General features: G+C 61.0%; 7 protein-coding genes across 7 annotated transcripts; all 7 read right to left on the bottom strand.

Moving 5' to 3' along the window:
• Positions 1–344: 344 nt before the first annotated feature.
• Positions 345–3,335, bottom strand: LBRM_05_0320 (putative DNA replication licensing factor; the record flags this gene model as incomplete). The annotated part of the gene is made up of 1 exon (XM_001561796.1): positions 345–3,335. One exon carries the CDS (start codon positions 3,333–3,335, stop codon positions 345–347), a length of 2,991 nt encoding a protein of 996 aa, XP_001561846.1.
• A 1,235-nt stretch (positions 3,336–4,570) lies between these two features.
• LBRM_05_0310 (glutaredoxin-like protein) lies at positions 4,571–5,113 on the bottom strand (the record flags this gene model as incomplete). The annotated part of the gene is made up of 1 exon (XM_001561795.1): positions 4,571–5,113. One exon carries the CDS (start codon positions 5,111–5,113, stop codon positions 4,571–4,573), a length of 543 nt encoding a protein of 180 aa, XP_001561845.1.
• A 776-nt stretch (positions 5,114–5,889) lies between these two features.
• Positions 5,890–7,923, bottom strand: LBRM_05_0300 (conserved hypothetical protein; the record flags this gene model as incomplete). Its single annotated transcript, XM_001561794.1, has 1 exon — positions 5,890–7,923. The coding sequence occupies one exon, from the start codon at positions 7,921–7,923 to the stop codon at positions 5,890–5,892; it is 2,034 nt and encodes a 677-aa protein (XP_001561844.1).
• Positions 7,924–8,694: 771 nt separating this feature from the next.
• LBRM_05_0290 (phosphate carrier protein, mitochondrial precursor-like protein) lies at positions 8,695–10,191 on the bottom strand (the record flags this gene model as incomplete). The annotated part of the gene is made up of 1 exon (XM_001561793.1): positions 8,695–10,191. The coding sequence occupies one exon, from the start codon at positions 10,189–10,191 to the stop codon at positions 8,695–8,697; it is 1,497 nt and encodes a 498-aa protein (XP_001561843.1).
• A 1,499-nt stretch (positions 10,192–11,690) lies between these two features.
• Positions 11,691–12,536, bottom strand: LBRM_05_0280 (putative ARP2/3 complex 16kDa subunit; the record flags this gene model as incomplete). Its single annotated transcript, XM_001561792.2, has 1 exon — positions 11,691–12,536. The coding sequence occupies one exon, from the start codon at positions 12,534–12,536 to the stop codon at positions 11,691–11,693; it is 846 nt and encodes a 281-aa protein (XP_001561842.1).
• A 2,073-nt stretch (positions 12,537–14,609) lies between these two features.
• Positions 14,610–15,284, bottom strand: LBRM_05_0270 (putative protein tyrosine phosphatase; the record flags this gene model as incomplete). Its single annotated transcript, XM_001561791.1, has 1 exon — positions 14,610–15,284. One exon carries the CDS (start codon positions 15,282–15,284, stop codon positions 14,610–14,612), a length of 675 nt encoding a protein of 224 aa, XP_001561841.1.
• A 652-nt stretch (positions 15,285–15,936) lies between these two features.
• LBRM_05_0260 (conserved hypothetical protein) lies at positions 15,937–16,905 on the bottom strand (the record flags this gene model as incomplete). The annotated part of the gene is made up of 1 exon (XM_001561790.1): positions 15,937–16,905. The coding sequence occupies one exon, from the start codon at positions 16,903–16,905 to the stop codon at positions 15,937–15,939; it is 969 nt and encodes a 322-aa protein (XP_001561840.1).
• Positions 16,906–17,165: the final 260 nt, after the last annotated feature.

Here is a 17,165-nt window from a genome sequence, read left to right as displayed (position 1 = left end):
GCCATCTGCGCAGGGCTCTTTCTTAGCGTACTGCGATGGAAAAGGGGGTGGCCGCCGGGGGAAGGCCCATCCATCACCACAGTTCTTCGCTATGCGTCGTCAAGTGACAACGAACAAGAGAGATGTCAGGCGGTTCGAGGAGGCCCATTGGCTTTCTTGTCTCAGCGTGGCGCGTGCATCCCGTCGGGGAAGCGGGGGAGAGAGAGCTGAAAAGAGAAAGAGGGAGGCAAGAGAGAGAGAGAGAGAGACACGATGAGCACACATACACCACCGTCAGCGTCTGTCGCCACGCTATACTTCAAGTACGCAACCTCTCTCCCCAACCACCGCCCTGTCTCCTCATCTCAGCACCCGCGCAGACAGTACTTACTACTACCCTTCTGCAACAGAAAGCCGTACTCGTTCAGCTGGCGGAGCATCGCAGTGGCGCTGCGGCAGCCGACTGACTCGCACACGTCCAAGATCGCCTGTTCTGTAAACAGATTTACACCGTTCTTCTCCTCCACGATGGCAAGCTTGAGCCGCTGCAGCACAGCTTCACGCAGGCTGAGCTTTGCGAGCTTCTTGCCTGCACCGGCCTCCGCCGAACCGGCCGCGGCGCCGACCGCAGCCGAGCCCGGGGCGGCAAGACCGTCGAAAGAGCGCAGACAAGACTGTAGCAGTTGCACGGCGTACTCGGCATCTTCGCGGGTGACCACGTGACGCAGCTCCAGTTTCGCTCGTGCCTCGGCGACCCGAATGAGCGCCTGCAGGTAACGCGGAGTCACGGTGGCCTCAAGCCCCATGGCGGGTGTCGAAAATGACCCCGAGACGCTGCCACAGTCTGAGAAGCGACCTGCCTCACCACCCCCACCAGCGCGGCTATCCGTGACACCGTGCGTGAATCCGTACTGCGGCTCGGGTAGGTGCTGACGCTGCGCAAGGTAGTGCGCCTGCAGGACGTCGCATGCCTCACGGCAGAGCGTTGGCTGGCACTGCGAGCGGCAAAAGAGCAGAAAGCGCTGAACGAGCGGGAGGGGCAGAGGGCCCGCACCGCCACTGCGTGCCAAGGCGTTGTGGCCGCGGCCCTGCCCGTCGCCGTCGTCCCCTCCTGCGGGCCCACGGCGGTGCCACTGGAGAACGTGTTCGGTCAGCGCCTGCTGCGCCTTGCCGTTGGTCCCGTGCGAGTTGCGCAGGCACGCGATAATGTCAAAGCGGCTGAGTAGCGCAGGGGAGAGGTTGACATTGGCGGCGAGGGACTTGCTCACGTCGAAGCAGCCGCCGATGGGGTTGCCGGCCGCCAGTATGGAGGTGCGCACGGGCATGGAGAAAATCATTCCCGCCTTGGCGAGGCTCACCGTTTCCTGTTCCATAACCTCCAGCAGCGCTTTGTGCTCCTGCACCCCCTTGTCGATCTCGTCGAGACACGTGATGCCACCATCGCCGTGCACTACGGCACCGGCCTCAAACGTCGTCTCGCCCGATACGGGGTCCCGTGTCAGCGTCATGGTGAGGCCGCAAGATGACGAAGTGTGCGCGCACACAAACGCGCTGCGTGGCGCCACTGCGCAGGCTGCCCGAAGCAGCTGTGACTTGCCAAGACCGGGATCGCCGACCAGCAGGACATGGATGCTGCTGCGCGTCTCACCGCCGTTCTTGTCACGGTTGCCACCCACAATAGAGAGCAGCAGCGCCTGCTTCACCAGCTCCATGCCAAAGATTGACGGCGCCACTGAGGCTGTCAGCCGTGCAAACCACTGCGGGTGCCGCGCCACCTCGTAAAAGCGCCCTGCCTCCTCGGCAGACCAGCTGTCCAATCCGGAGGAGAACGCGGAGGCACGGGCACCCGACAGCAGCGTTGGGATGGCCGACGTGGTGGCCTCCGCCGCGATGACTGTCGGCCTGACTCTACCAAGCTGTGCGGCAGTGCCAAGTATCAGCTCGTCTTCCGCCTCCCCTTCACCGTCGCCGTGCAGGCAATCACCAGTGCCCGCGCCGTCTGCGAACGTGGCGGCCCCGACGCCGTGTGCAGGTCGCCAGGGACCATCACGGTGACCCCCAGTTGCAGCCAGGTGCACCCCACCGCGTTGGCGGTGCTGCAGCGCCGCGATGCAGCTCAAGGAAGATGAGCTGGAGAAGGTCCCCTGACTGCGCAGACTCCTCACCGACCTGGCGCGCAGGCACACCTGCTGCATGCCGCCGCTTTGCTTGCCCTCTCCCCGCCGCGTCTCTAACACGCCGCACACGCAGACGCAGTCGCCTACCGTAACGGCGTCGAGCCACGGTGGGCGCAGCTCCACCTCGATCATGACATGCATGTCGCCATTGCCCATGCATTGGCTGCCGTTGCCCCCGCCGTGCTGCTGAGTGGCGGCGCTGCCGCCGCTAGGCGAGGTCAGCGACGAGGACACGTCGAAGAAGGTCGTATGCTCTTGCAGCCGGAGCAGCTGCACTTCCTCGCACACCGCCTGATCCGTTAGCGGGGCCCACTTGTAGCCGCGGCAGCGCGCGCTCGCACACGGGCCTGGGTAGGTCAGAACGCCGTCTTCGGTCGTCTGCTCCTTCACAACGCCGCAGTGGCCGCAGCGGTACGCCATACGCACACACGAGATGCGCGTCGGGCTCATGCGGACGACCGTTCCTTTGATCGTCAACACTCGCCCAAGCAGTGCGGCGCCGATGTGATCGAACGGCGTTGCGTGGCGCATATCGCCGCTCACCGACGCGTACACACGACGAAGCGCTGGTGCTCTCGATGCCGCTGGCACGACTGCGGAAGACGTGGTGGGGTGTGTGCCACCGTCGCTTTGGCATTGCCTGTCGCCCTGTGCATTCATTGAGGAGCTTAGCTGTCGCGCTTCGTGCTGGTACAGCCACACGGCGGCGAAGAACTCGACGAGGGCTAGCACGATGCATGGCTGTTCGAGCAGTGCGGTGCGCATTACCGGTGCCAGCACATTGCCAAACTCATTTGTTGGGTCTTCCGCCACGTCCCTGCCATCACCACCGCGGTGTCTGTGGCAGCGCCTGCCAGGCGCTGCAGGGTCGAGAAGACGGAGAACGACAAAGTCCGTGAGGGCCACCGTGGCGGCTGTGGATGCCGTCACCATCTCCGGCTGCACCTCGGGAATGGCGAGCGGGTACACGTCCAGTTTGCTCAGGAGCGGCTGAAACACCTCCCACATGGTCTCGACGATTGAGTCCGTGTAGCGCACCGCTCCGGCGAGGGGGGTGCCGCAGTGTATTTCCCATAGCGCGTCCATCCACGCATGGGCCTTCGCCGCTGCCGCTGGCGGCTCGGTGGGCGTGGCGCCGGTAGTCCTACCGCTGCCATCACCACCCCGTTTGCCTTGCATGACGAGCCCAGCAGTTTTGTGCAATGAAGAATCTTTTTGTAGAAGCAAAGTTCTACGTGCATATGTGTGTGTGTGTGTGTGTGTGTGTGTGTGTGTGTGTGTGTGTGCGCAGCGTAGTCGTGCAGCTGCCACGCCTCGGAAACAGAAGCTGAGGGCTTGGTGTACGAAGAGAGCTCACGGAGAGCGAGCGAGAGTGGTTAAGATGAGTGTGAGGTGAAGAGGAGGGAAGTTTGGAGAAACGTACTCTTCGGCTTCTGCACCTGTGATCGGTTATGTGTCCTGGTAGTCGTTCTGGAGGTTGAGAGGAGGAGGGAGGGGGGGGAGTGGTTTGCCGTCTAAGAGCACTGCGAGTGCCTCCAGCGAACCTCCTTTGATTTTCTGCTTGTGCAGGCGTGTGTGCCTCGGAATTTCAGCGTATGCATGTAGGCGCCTGCGATGTGTCATTGGTGGCGACGCTAGCGCGTCAGTGACACTGCGGGGAAGTTTACGTGAGCTTGAGCGGGTGCGTGGAATGGTGGTCGAGGCGCCTGAGTTTACGCGCACGTGAGCCTGTGTGTCAGCCCATGATCGAGGCAGAGAGAGGGAGGAGGTGAGGGTGATAAGAGGCAAGAAAGAGCGGGTGCATGGCAGCGCCTCGTTTCCTCTCTTGTCTCTCGGGAGTGAGTGTACACAGAGAAGTGGGGTGCTCAGCCTGGCGCGCCGAAGTGGCTGTGGACAAGAGAGGGGAGAGAGGGTGACCGCATGTCACATCGCGGCACGTCACCATCGACGGCTACGTTGTGGTTGTCGGGACGTAATTTCGTTTGTACTCCCCCTTTTTTCCGCGCTATTCCACATTCCTTAGGCGCTCATGTGGAGGGGGGGGGGATGTAAGCTCAGCGAAGATGCGCGCACACGCACCTGGGAAGACGCGGTAGAGTCAGAGTAGCCGCCGCATCAAACTACTGGGGGTGGGTAGCCCGAAAGATGATCACTCGCCTGAGCATGCGTGGGGAGGGTGGGTCAAGTTCTGTGAAGAACGTTTGCAAAATGGGATTGCAGTGGGTCGAAGTAAGACCGCGGAGGAGGAGGAAAGACCGAGAGGGAAAAAGAGAGAGTGACATGCAGAACTGAGCGAGAGAGTCGCTTCGTTCTCTTTGGCCCTTCTGGGCTCACTGCCACTCTACAGCCCCGCAGCCGTATAGCCTTCTCTCTCCCCCTCCCATCCTCCTCCGGCCCTTCCTCTTTAGCGGCGCTCATATGAGGTTTTTCGCCTTCAGCATACTCGTCAGCGTTCCATCCAGCATCATCTTCTTACAGATATCATAGCCACCGATCAGCTCGCCGTCTAGGTACACCTGCGGGTACGTCGGCCAGTCGCTGTACGCCTTGAGCCCCTCGCAGACCTCGTCGTCGTCCATGATATTGAAGAAGGTGTACTTGATGCCGAGCTGGTTGAAGAGGTCGACCAGCTGTGCGGTAAAGCGGCACCGCGGTTGCTCCGGGGTGCCAGTGAGGAAGACGACGAGGCGGTCGTGAGAGATGATGTCGTGCAGATCCTTCGCGAGGTCGCCTGCCACGTCTGATGGGGAGCGGTGCACGGGAGAGGTGTGAAAAAACGCCGCTGATATGCGCTGCGCTGCTGTGAACGTGGGCAACGAGAGGGATGAGAAGGGTATGGCGCTCGTCGACGAGTACGTCGCGGCAAGGGCCGCGCTTGCCGTCGGCGGCAACCCTCGCGGCACGCAGGCCAGGCAACCACCCGCAGAGAGGGGAAGTCTTCGACTCACCGAGCGCATGGATAGGGAAAAACAGGAGCGGATACGAAGGGGGGGGGGTCAGACAAACGAGAGGATCAATGAGGTGTCGGCGAAGGTAGGCGGTCGCTGAAGCGCGAGCGAGGGATAGGCGGGAGAGTAGCACTGCAGAAAGCCGGGGAGGAATGGTTGGGTGGGCGCGGCGCAGGGGTGTGTACGTGGCGCTTGTGTGAGGGAGGGGAGGGGAGAGATGAACAAGAAAGGAAGAGACGTGCGTAAAGCGAAAAGGCGAGAGAAAAGTGAGCGAAGAGTGTGGGTGAGTCCGCGACAGTGCGCTGCTGAATGGCGAACGAGTGATGACCTCGCAACGACGCCCGTCTAGGATTAGGGAGAGGTGGTGTGGAGTGGAGTGGAGTGGACGTGGTGGTGGTGGGGGGCCCGGCACACTTTGTCCCTCCCCCCGTTAGCAGGCCAAGAGAGGAAATGAAGAAGTGCGGATGTGCTTTCCATAAACCACATCCGCACTTCTTCATTTCCTCCGGCACACCCTCCTCCCCTACGCGGGTCGCTACCACGGCGCCGGTGCTGGGGCTCCTCGCTTTGCGTTTATTTATGTTTACTCTGCTCTTCTCGTTTCGTCCTGTTGGCGTTGACTGACGTCTTGGGGAGAGGGCGCAAGAGCCGCTTGTGGCGCCCTTCGGTGAGGGCGGAATTTGGCGGGACGGGGAGGAAGTGCGACAGCCCGATATTTTGCAGATGCCACGGCCACTGCTTCACCCGCCGCCCCCGCCCTCCTTCTCCCCTATCCACTCCGGCGGCTAAAGTACCACTTCGCACGCGTAGTGAAGAACGCCGTCGGCGTACGCCAGCGCACGTACACGTGGCAGCTTTGTGGTCACCGTCGGAGGAGCACCGGGTGCTGGTAACCGCAGAGAGCGCGGCGGCGATAGTTCATACACGATGGGGGAGAATACGGCCGTTGCCTCCTCGCCTTCAACGACGTCTTTGTCCGCCGCGTCCAAGGCCACGCCGCCGGGCCTCGTCGTCCCACCATCGAGCACTGCACACACGCCGCACGCCGATGGCCCCGTAAGAGCGCTCGCATCGTCTGTGGAAGTCGCCGCGAGCGGGACGTACGTCGCGCACAGTGGACTGCGGCGGAGGCTAGCGTGTGACATGGGTGGCGGCGACGCTGATGCAAGCCACTCCGTGACTACCGGTGCATCATGCCAGACTTCTTCTTCGTCGAGCGCTGGCGGCACTACGAGCGCCTCCTCGGCTGCCCAAACCGGTAGGGACGGGTTCCTGCAGTCGTACAGCAGCCACCAGCAGTTGCCGTCGCAGTCGCTGCTATTGCTGTTCGCATCGCTCTGCCATGACTGACCACGGTGCTCCACCTTCGCGGGAGCTACGTGAGTGTTGCTCCTCCGCCTGCTCCGCTGATTGTGCATCAGCGTCACAAGGTACGAGTAGCCGCTGCCACCACCAACTGGTGATGTCTGCAGGGCTGCTGCTGGCGTTGCAGCTGCGAAGGATGAATCCTCCACTACAGACGTCACGCACCAGTTCGAGCACCATTGAGAAGGCGAGGCGGTAGCAGCAGCAGTTCTACCGCCTACCCCGTCTGTAAGCCGTGGCGGCAGCACAAAGAAGACCGTTGGGGTGACTGTTGCGGAGGTGTAAAGACCAACGTGGCGACGGAAAGCAGCCGCAAAGACGAGACCCATCGGCCCTGTCTCAGCGCTACTTGCGCGCTCATGCGCTGGTGCGGGCGGCGGCGCGGGGCGAGGATGCGACGACTCGTGCGCTGAAGCGTGCTTGAGACGAGGCAGGCGCCGACGCACATCGAACAGGCGCGGAGTGCGCCGCACAGCGTGCCTCAGCTCTGCTAAAGAAGACGCAGCAACACCGTCTCCTCCGATGCCTAGTGTGTCTTCGTCTCCGGGTGGTATGGCCAACGGCACGCGCCAGGCCGACTCGCGTTGCACCGAGGACAACCACACACAACTACACGGCCGCCTCGCGGAGCGCCCTGCGGCGGCAATGCCGCTGCCCACGTAGATGTCATCCACGCGCTGGCAGAGAACGTACATGTCGGTCAGACCACCGCTGGGGTGGCTTGGAGCATAGCTGCACGGCAGGATCGCTTCTACCGCCTTCCAAGCCGGTGCTATCGGTAGAGCACGATACGAGTGACACGGCCGTTTGAGTGCCGTGACCACGTCGAGGCCGTCGTGGTGGTGGCCATGCTGCTTGTGCCACGTCAAGGGTGTGCGGCTGGCAAACACAGCGTCCTCCGCGTCCTCCAGGAAGATGGTGCTCTGCAACCACTTGGCAGTCGTGCCAGGAGGCGATTTGGCTGTGCTGAGGGGTGAGGGACGCATGATCGTGATAACTGAGGCGGCATCGCCAAGCCCTACCACCGGACCAAACGCCACCTCATCGCTCACAGTTGCCTCGTCATCCTCATCGCCGAGCGTGTCAAAACTTGCAGAGAGCCAGCATGAAGAGGTGAGGTCGCGGTGCGGCTGCGGCAGGACAAGGCACCGCCGCCCTCCCCCCTCACCAGCAGAGATGCCACGAGCAGCACCGCGCTGACTCCACTGTTCTGCCACCAAGTGACGCGCGTCATCTTCTTCGCCGCTGCTGGACGATCGCGCCAAGGCGGTTGCCCATGGCACCTGCTGCGCGAAGGACGAGACGGCCAACAGCTGACACTCATGACGGCCGCGAAGTAGCAGACTAGCGCGATCGGGTGACGGTTGCACGGATGCCCATCTCGAGCCGCGCGGCTGAAGCAGTGGCGAGGGTAAGTGAAGAACACGAGACGGGATGCGTGTGGCGCTGTCCATCGCGTGAACGGTGTGTAGAGACTTCGTTCGTAGGAACGAGGGTAGACGGTTCTCTCGGGTATCCCTCCGGGGGCTCTACCGGTGAGCACGCTTTCCACTACGTGTGTAGGTGACTGGGCGAAGCAGTGCTGATGGGCGAGCATCTCAGCACGTCGTGGCGGCGGGAAGAGAAAGCGATAGAAAGAGAGGGTGGTGGGTGGATGGGCGATGGGGGGAGGGAGGGGCGTGAGCTCGCATACGGAACTTCAGGGGATTCCATCGCTGTGATGCATGACAGAGGGCGTTCATCAAAGTGTGCGCAATCACCTGAAGACTGCATTTTCCAGCGTGTTCTCCGCTGTGCAGCGCGAGCCACTAAGGGGAGGGATGATAGCGTATCAGTGCTCGTCTTCTTCTTGTCAGATCCACTCAAGCGCAACCACAGCTCTCCGCCTGGTGTCTGGCGTGAAGAGCATAGGGAGCGAGGACGAGAGAGGGGAGAGAGACAGGGGGGCGGCACTCTCGTCCCTCTACGCTGGATGTGCATCGATGTGCCCATTGACTGCTTTGGGGCCCCCTTCCCTCCTCAGATTCATTTCTGTTGATCAATGGATAAGGTAGTGCATCAGCAACCACCACAGCTGCAATGTGCTTCTTGGCGCAAGCCCATAATCAGGATCCGTACGCATGCGCACCGGTCACTCCCCCCTCCTCCATCGCATGTGAATCGCACGCTCATTCTTGCCATCGCTGCTGTTTTCCTCCCCATCACGTGCTTCGGTAGCCGCAGCGTTACTCCTTCACGTCTCCAGACGTGGGCAGTCCAGCCCACACCTTGAAACCGTCATACGTCACCCACTGCAGTGCCGTCAGCGAAACCACCATCAGCAGACGGGGTGCCAAACCCTTCCACATCCCGCGCCACCCCACCGTACGCATCAACTCAAGAGCACCGTGCACCGCGCTGCGGAATGCGGTGCACGGTGCTCTGGCTTGACCGATGCTGCTGCACGGCGCGTCCGCGATTGGATTGGCCACCAGCGGCGTCGGATTCAATGTTAATGCAGACGCCCTCTGGTTCATTCTCGACAGCACCGTGTCCGCCGGGTGTGACACGACGCCGCAGAGCAGCCCTGCCAGCACGCCAGCGAGCAAACTTACGACCAGTTTCTCCGTGACGCCAGGCGCCGCAGCGTCCATGATGCCAAGGCGATTGAAGAGGGACTGCAGCCAAGCGACGATAAATTCAAAGGAGGAGAACTTTATCATAGTATATGGCACCTGCCGGCACCAGAGCGGCACCAGTCCCTTGTAGAAGCCGTGCAGCCCCTCTCTGTCCCACATGCGTGGCAGGGCAGTACGGAGGTGCCTCGGAAAGGAGGGCGAAGTCTGCATGCGAATTTTTACCGCCTCCCATGGTGCCAAGCCGAGATCGGCAACAACCTCGGCCAGGCAGCTCGAGAAGAGAAAAATGAAGAACTGGTAGAGACTGGAGGAGTGAGCCGCTGACGACAGCGCGGGCGAGCTGGCTACCCCTTCCGCGGCGGCACCTGGCGCCTGCACAGAGGAGATCAGCAGCTTGTACTTCAAAAATTCGTAGAGAGAGAACTTGACGGAGCCTTGAATGCCGTATCCCCACAGCATTGGCAGCCACCCGCGGAACAACAGCGGCAGTGCGCGGAGGATGGAGCCTCCAGCCTCAACGCAATAGAGATGAGTAAACCCATCCATAAAGCTGCGGTACTCGCCCACCTGCACGCGACACTTGAGGATGTCGATAGGGGCAACGACGAGGTGGACCATCCCCACCGTCATGCCGCCCAGAAAACAATAGACAAAGTACTGGAATGAATGTAAGCGTACCGTGCCGGTGGCCGGGTCGATGTTGGACGCGGAGGTGGACCGCCATATATACGTCGTCAGGAGAATTCCTGTGAGCACCGCCGCAGCCGCCGTGGATAGAAAGCTCTGGAAGCAAACCCTCTCTCGGGAGCTCAGGGTGGGGGAGACGTGCGAGCTCGCCACCACTCCACTGGTGGCGCCAGGGGGCAAGAGGGACGTCGTGGCCGTTGTATTGGTCACATCCGCTGCCGTCGTCGAGCTTCCACCGACCCCTGCCATTAGCAACGAAGCGAGGCCTGGCTCATCGGCGCGGTCACCGTGTCCGTTGACCTCGCTGCCGTTTGAGCCAATGTTGCGGTTGTGCACCTCAAAGCCAGCCGACATGGACGCTTTGCGTTTACTGGTCTCTGGCTGTGGGTATTCGTTCGAGTTCGCATGCGTGTGCATTGCGGAGTAGCCGCCGCTGCTGCTGCTGCTGACGCTGACGCTGCCGCTGACGCAGTGGAAACAGAGGTGATCAAGCAAGACAGGCCCCCCCAAAAAAAAATGACGAAGTAGTTCGGCTCGCAAAGTGTGTAGCGTCTCAGTACGAAGCAACACCGCATGGTACAGGCATAGATAGCCGCGGCTCGCTCAGGGAGAGAGAGAGGGTAGAGGGCCGCCTTTGAAAAATGCAACAGAGAGAGCGTGAGGAGGAGATGGAGGCACGAGAGTGCGCATCAAGTGACGTCAAGGAGCACGCGAGCCAATGATGTTAGCTTCAGCGCGGTAGTTCTGCCATAGAAAGCTTAGTCAAACCCCCACTCTATCCCCGTCTCCGGCCTGTCATAGGCACCAATCAAGTGGGGTGAGGCGGCACCAGGCATACTGTAGAGTAATGTGTCGACTCCGCCATCTCAAGCACAGCCTCTGCCATCCACTCTACTCAAACCCCACCCCCACCCGTTTTGCAGGCCGCCTCAAAGCAGCCTTTGCTATGCCGATTGCCACGTGGTGCATCCCTTGAGGCTGCGCAGGCTCTCCCCACCTGGTGGGCTGCGAGGATTGGGCTAGATGCGCTCGAGCCACGCTGGCGCTCTGCCCATTCCATGGCCGGCACAGGCCTGTACACTGTCGCAGACCGCTCCCACGCCACACCATCCACGACCTGGCCGCCGGCATTGGTAGCGCCGTGCCGCGCTGACTTCCCCATGTGTCGTAGTCGCTGGGCCCTGTCACCGCCAGGGGCGGTTCGGCATGGTCGGGGGTGACCCCCCCCTCTCTTCCCGTCCTCACGGCTGAAGGGGAGGGGAAACAAGAGAAGGAAGGGCTGTGCCACCGCTTTTAGGGGTGTGGGCGACTGAGTGGGCGTGCGCAGCCGCAGCCGCAGTGTGTGTGTGTGACAATACTCTGATTCATCTTGGGGCACGCGAGTCCGTGCCTCTGTGTGGATGTGCATGCGTCACCGAGAGAAGAGCCACCACGATGTCGGGGGGTGGGGCAGGCAGGATAGGAGGAGGTGTTGAGGACAGGGAATAAGAAGGGTGTTAGAATGTGTGTGGGTGGTGGTGGCTACGAGGTGGTGTGTTGATGACACGAGTGAAGTTTGATCGCCCACAAAAAAAACAAAGCAAAACGACAGAATAACGGCCCAGTCACGGTGAACAGCCCAGCGTTGCCCACGTCGACGCGTGTGTGCAAGGTGAGAGGTGGTGAGGTGGGGTGGGCAGCAGCAGCACTGGAGGAATTCAAGGCAACGCTTCGATGCACCCCCGCCACCACCCTGTGGTTCCTTTGCCTCCCCCATCCCCACAGAGCTCGCTGCATTCCACAGGGGTGCCGGGTTTTTCCGCTCTCGCTTTCGAGTCATATCAGCGGACATCTCAGGGACAACACTCTCGGCAGCGGCTGCAGCACCCAGCAGGAGTAAAATTGGACCAGTCTAGACAGAGGCACACAATATTGTGTCATCTACTCATCAAAGCACGCACCACAGCGCCGTCGCCAGCCGCGTCGTGCAGGGCCGCGTGCCATTCGTACAGGTGGTGAACAGCCGCTGGCGAGAGAGGCGCGTGAGCCTCTTGGGCAGCGGTCGGAGCCCCACAAAGGCCTTTGAATGTGGGTGCCGTGACGCCCGAGGCGCAGGAGGCCATGCACACGTACAGCACACGCATCAGCGCATCTTGCTGGGGGATGGTCAGCTGAGCTACAAAGATCGAGCGCAGCCGCAGTAGGGTTCCTCCAGCGCTAGAACCAGCAGAGCGTATGATGTCCCCCTTGGCACTGCAGGAGTCTGTGCCATTACTGCTCTCTGCAATGGGGGCTGCGACACCGACGCTACAGCAGAGCTGCACGTCCACATCGTGGAGCAGGGCCAGCACACGACGTGCATCACCGATGGAGAGGCTCCGCAATAATGTCGTTTCGAGCGCGTCTAGCTCGGCGCAGAGCGTTGCTACCAGAGCAGGAGAGGCACAAGCCGGCGACATCTGGAGAGGGAAGTGGTGAGCAAAGACAGGGGAGAACGCGGGAGAAGAGTATCGCTTCGTACACGGGGGAGCATTCGTCGCTGTTTCGTCTTTAGCGTAAGTTTGCGCTTCGTTCCCACTGTCGTTGCGCATACACGCCTCAGCAGCAACGGCAGCGGAATGCGTGACGAGGAAGGAGAAGAGAAGGCGAAAGAATGTGAGCGAGGGAGAGAGAATGGCACAAGAAGGAAGGCAGGAAAAAAAAAATACGTGAGCCGCACCTCTCTCGACTGTGCCAGGCCCCTCATGCGTGGAGCAGGGGGAGGGGGACTCATCTACACGCATGACTTGTCTCAGAGGGGAGTGAGGGAAAGGAAAAGGAGAGGTAGGGAGGAAGAGGCCGCCTCTCCCCTTCTTCCCTCCTTTCCCCCTTATTGCGTGCCACTCTCCATTGCAAGTACGCAGGCGTGTTGTTCACAAATGTGCCGTCAGTCTCTCATCATGAGTTTCTTGGCGGGGTTTAAGCGGCTGGCTCTCGCACAGCTCAAGAAACAAGTGGATGGCGCGTGCTTGCGTGCTTTCGGCGCTCATTGTCCTCCCCGGCCCTCTTCCCCCCAAATTCCTTTTCTCTCGGAACCGGCAACCGTCTCTCTGTGGGATCCTCCTCCTCCTCCCCGACACTTTTAACTTCAACGGAGAAGATGGTCGTTGCCGCAGCGCCGCCCCCTCTCTCACTGCTGTTTCCGTATTGCCAGCAAGCATGGCAATACGAGCCATCGCGGCAATGCCAACATGAGACGGAAGCTGCAGGAGAGAAGAACGAGGATAAGCTCTCAGCGTACGCGCACCGAGAGCTTATCCTCGCAGCCAACCAACATAATCGGAGAGCGAGAGAGGCAGCGAGCAGTGAGAGCGATCATGGCGGCGTAAGGGGTGAGGGTAGAAAGGAAAAGAGGGGAATGGGGGTGTGTGGAGTAGGCCCGAACAACAGAGACAGAGAGAGAGAGAGGTCAAGGCCCACCAGTGGGCTAGAGGGCGACGGCGACGGCAATGAGAGAACCACGCTGCAGCAAACAAGATGCCACGAAAGAGAACGTTATGAAGGTGCGTGTGCGAAGTACCTGGCAGAGGAGGGTAAGGTGGAGAAATGGGAGCAGAGCGAGCTGGAGAAGCAGCAGCTACTGCCCTCCCACGGCAAGGGAGGGGGAAGAACTCCCCTTCGCTCGTTGTGTACTGTGTCTCTTGCTCCGTCTCGCCTCGTCCTATCCATCCGACACAAACGTGGCTAAGCCCACTTGGCCCCTGCAGCGCATGGACGCGAAAAAGAGGAGAGGGGAGGGAGGGGGGACGGCGGCTAGGGAGGGCAGCGTGCCGTCCCCGCGAGGGAAAAAACAACAGAATGAACACAAAGGAGGGAGAGGCCGAGGAAAAAGAGGCGCAGCGGAGGGAGGGGCACACTCCCCCTTCCCCCACATACAATACACGCCGCAAAGACTGGGCGTGACCGCAATAGGAGCCTCCTCTCACTCGGAGGGAGAAGAGGCACCATCGACCACACACAGGGATGCGTGCAGCCCATGCGGAGAGAAGAGGAAGGAGGGGGAAGCGAAGACTCATCGGCGCCTACTTCGCTCTTTCGTGAAGGCGGAGTAGGCGCCACCAAAACAGCAGCACGAATCGGAGAGAGAAGGGAAAGGAGGAGGAGGAGTGACACACACACACACGCATCACACGCGTTAATGTCATCGCACACCACCCAAAAGACGTACCGCATGGGCAAAGAAGCGACAACAGGACGAGCTACAGCGGCTCGAATGCATCAGCGCACAGGGCGATGCGTCTTCCCCCTCCCCGCGCTCTTCACCGTCGCCCTGTGCCTTCTCTCATGTATTCGTCAAAGTCACAGGCCGACGGTGAAGAGCGCGGGGAGGGGGAGGAGAGAGACCAGGAGTGAGGAAAAGGGAGAGGAGATGTGGGAGTTAGTGTTCTTCCCTGCCCACTGCCCATTCCCTATCTGACCTTGCTGACTGGGGACCCCGCATACTCCTCCTCCCAGCCTACAGGTTGTCCTTGTGGAGTCTCAAGCGGACCCACATTCCTCCCTCCCTCCCTCCCTCCCTCCCTCCTCCTCTCGAGCCCGCCTCCAGCGCAACTGCGACACGCCTTCCTCACGCGTGGATATGTAAGGACGAGAAGTGCTGGGGGGGGGGGCGGGAAGAGGCGAAGGCGAGGGGTGCCACTGTTTCTCTCGCTCGACCTGGACGTCGATGCACATGTGCGTGCGTGTGTCTCTTGTTTTCCCCTCGCTCACCTGCTTGTGCGTGTCGCTCACAGGCACTCAGCGCTGCGCTTTCGCCTGTGGGCTCATCCTCACTATGTCGCGTGTCCGCAGCGCACAGGCATGGCAAGGCACTAGTCCTACGCCGACTTCTTCGCTCTCTCGGAGGCGGCCTTGGCGAACATCTTGCGGCGCTGAGCGAGCATATAGGAGTACATGACGTAGCTGCCATAGGGGTAGACGCCGAGGAGGATGAACCACACGCTGTTGTACCACGAGAACGTGAAGTTCAGCTTGTTCGGCATCTCCACTGTCCATGGCTTGTGCTTCTTGATGTACGGCAGCGCCTTGTAGAGGCAGCCGATCTCACCCGTGATGCCGACTGGGTAGAGGACCATGAAGGCGGAGTAGCGCAGCCATGTCAGCGGCGGAGCAGTGGTGTTGAGGAGGTTCGCACCGTAAAAGGAGTAGCGAATGACCTCGCTGAGGCACCAGGCGACCACCATCTGCACAAAGGCGAGGCTCCGTGTCGCCTCCGTGTCACCGAGGCGCACGGCACCGTACAGCACGATGAGGCGCGACAAAACCTGCAAGAGGGTGGTGCCGACGGGACTGCGCACGATCCCGAAGGCGGCGTGGAGGATTTCGGCAAGGGCGCCGGTCTGGGCAACGCACAGGAGCTGCGCAATCTCGGGGTAGACAGACGCAGCGTCGCCGCCGTCCACGAAATGCTTCACTACCTTCACGAGGATAGCACCCCAGCCAACACACATGCTCGCGTTGTAGGCGAGCAGGTACATGTCCCGGATGCCCATGGCTGTGAGGGTGTGTCTGCTGACTTAGGGAAGCGGCTAAGGGGACGAGCTGAGGGAGAGGAGAAACCACACAAAAAAGAGAAAATGACGCGATAACCTGCGCAATGAGGTGTGTAGGCGCATATTTATGAGAGAGAGGGAGAGAGGGAGAGAGGGAGAGAAGGTGGCGAGAGCAACGGCAATGTTGAAGGTGGCAGATTACACGGAGAGCGAGGGAGAGATCCACCAAGAAAGCGAGTAGGAGAGGGAGAATAGGGGGGGAAGGGGTGAGGGAGGAGGCAATGATGCTTCTCCTCTTGCAGACCCGCACTAACACAAGCTCGCAGAGACGCGCATTTGGGGGGGGGGGTGTTTGAGAAGTCCTTTTAGCGTCTGCTACTGACTCCCAACGCAGCCTTCTTCGGCTCACATTCACAGAACGCTGCTGGAATGGCCTGCCCGCAGCGGGGGGAGGCATACGTCCAAGTAGTCGGCAAGACGTACTGGTGCAAAGCTGGCGCTGATAGGCATGTGGGAGGCCGGGGGGAGGGGGTGGGGAAGGAGGGAGTTTATCCATCGCCGCCGCCGCCGCCGCTACACACCCCAATCGAAGGGTAATGCGATTGGAATCACAAGCCCTGAAGAGGCAGAGCGCATGCCTCTTATCCCATCATCATTGAGTGCGCCGCCGCTTGTGCTTCTTACCACCGCCGCCACCACTGTCCATGCCCATCATGTCCCCTATGAGTGCCTGCCAGTCATCCGCATCCTTTGCGACCTTGTCTGCTGCCAGTTGCCGCTGCTGTGCCACCCGCTCGCGCTTCAGTCGAGCCTGCTCGACTCGCCGTGCCGCCCGCTCCTCCTCTGTCTTGGGGCGGTGACGCAGCTGGGAGTAGAACTTGCCGACTCGCACATGGGACAGCGGCACCGTCACGGTGGTGGTGGTGGTGGTGGTGGCTGTTGAAGGTGATGTTGATACCGTGGTGGAGATAGACGGTGCCGCGGGTACCTTCACGAGCACTGTCTCTTCCAGCGTCAGTCGGTCCACAACGCCCTCCACATACCGCCCGGTCTGTGGATGAATGACGTGGCAGCTCACCCCGCCTTGAATGTCACTGGTGGAGGCGGTTGGTTGCCAGGGCCGCAGCGCCTCACTGTACACGACCTCCTCCACGTTGTGGCCCAAGATCCACGCCTTGTACTGAACCCGGTCAACATCTTTGGCCGGCGGCACGACGCCGGTGATCACACACGGGTACCACTCACGCTCGTCAAAGAGCACCTCGTACGGCGCGGGAAGCAACGCCGATGACGACGAAGCTGCAGTGGACGTGCTAAATGGGGGGTAGACTATGGCGGTCAGCAACTCTCCGGTCTCGGGAGACTTCTCCACTTTCCTCATGAGCCCCGGAGTGACCTGGATCGTCTCCTCGTCGTTCAGCAGCTGGGCGAGGGTGCGCAGCTGCACCTCTACCTCCTCCACCAGTGCTGCCATCTGCATCGCATCCTCGCCATCGTGGTCACCGTCAGCGTCGTGTGAGGCAAGAATGTCATCAAGGCCTTCGACAAGCTCACGATAGCTTGCGATGCGCTCCTCGCGGCTCATTAGCCGCACATCTTCTTCACCATCTGCCTCAGTCATCTCCAAGGGAATAGGGGGAGGTGAGGGGCGAGAGGGGGAGATGTAGGGGATACGAAGGGGCGGACCTGCAGGGATTGCCTCCAGTGAGCGATGCACTGTGTGGGCCTCTGTGTGTGTGTGTGTGTGTGTGTGTGTGTGTGTCTAGGGCGAGAGGGGAGGGGGTGAGCGATGCACTGCACATTCCTTCGCTGAACAGCGTACAACGCGTCCAGTGGAAGCCGTGCGTGACAGGTGCGTGGGATGGAGGGGGTGGCAGGGGA

This window comes from Leishmania braziliensis, chromosome 5 (assembly GCF_000002845.2).
Source record: "Leishmania braziliensis MHOM/BR/75/M2904 complete genome, chromosome 5".
In the NCBI taxonomy this organism is placed as follows: domain Eukaryota; phylum Euglenozoa; class Kinetoplastea; order Trypanosomatida; family Trypanosomatidae; genus Leishmania; species Leishmania braziliensis.
The sequence above is the reverse complement of the archived record's forward strand: the minus strand, read 5'-3'. Positions and strand labels throughout refer to the sequence as shown.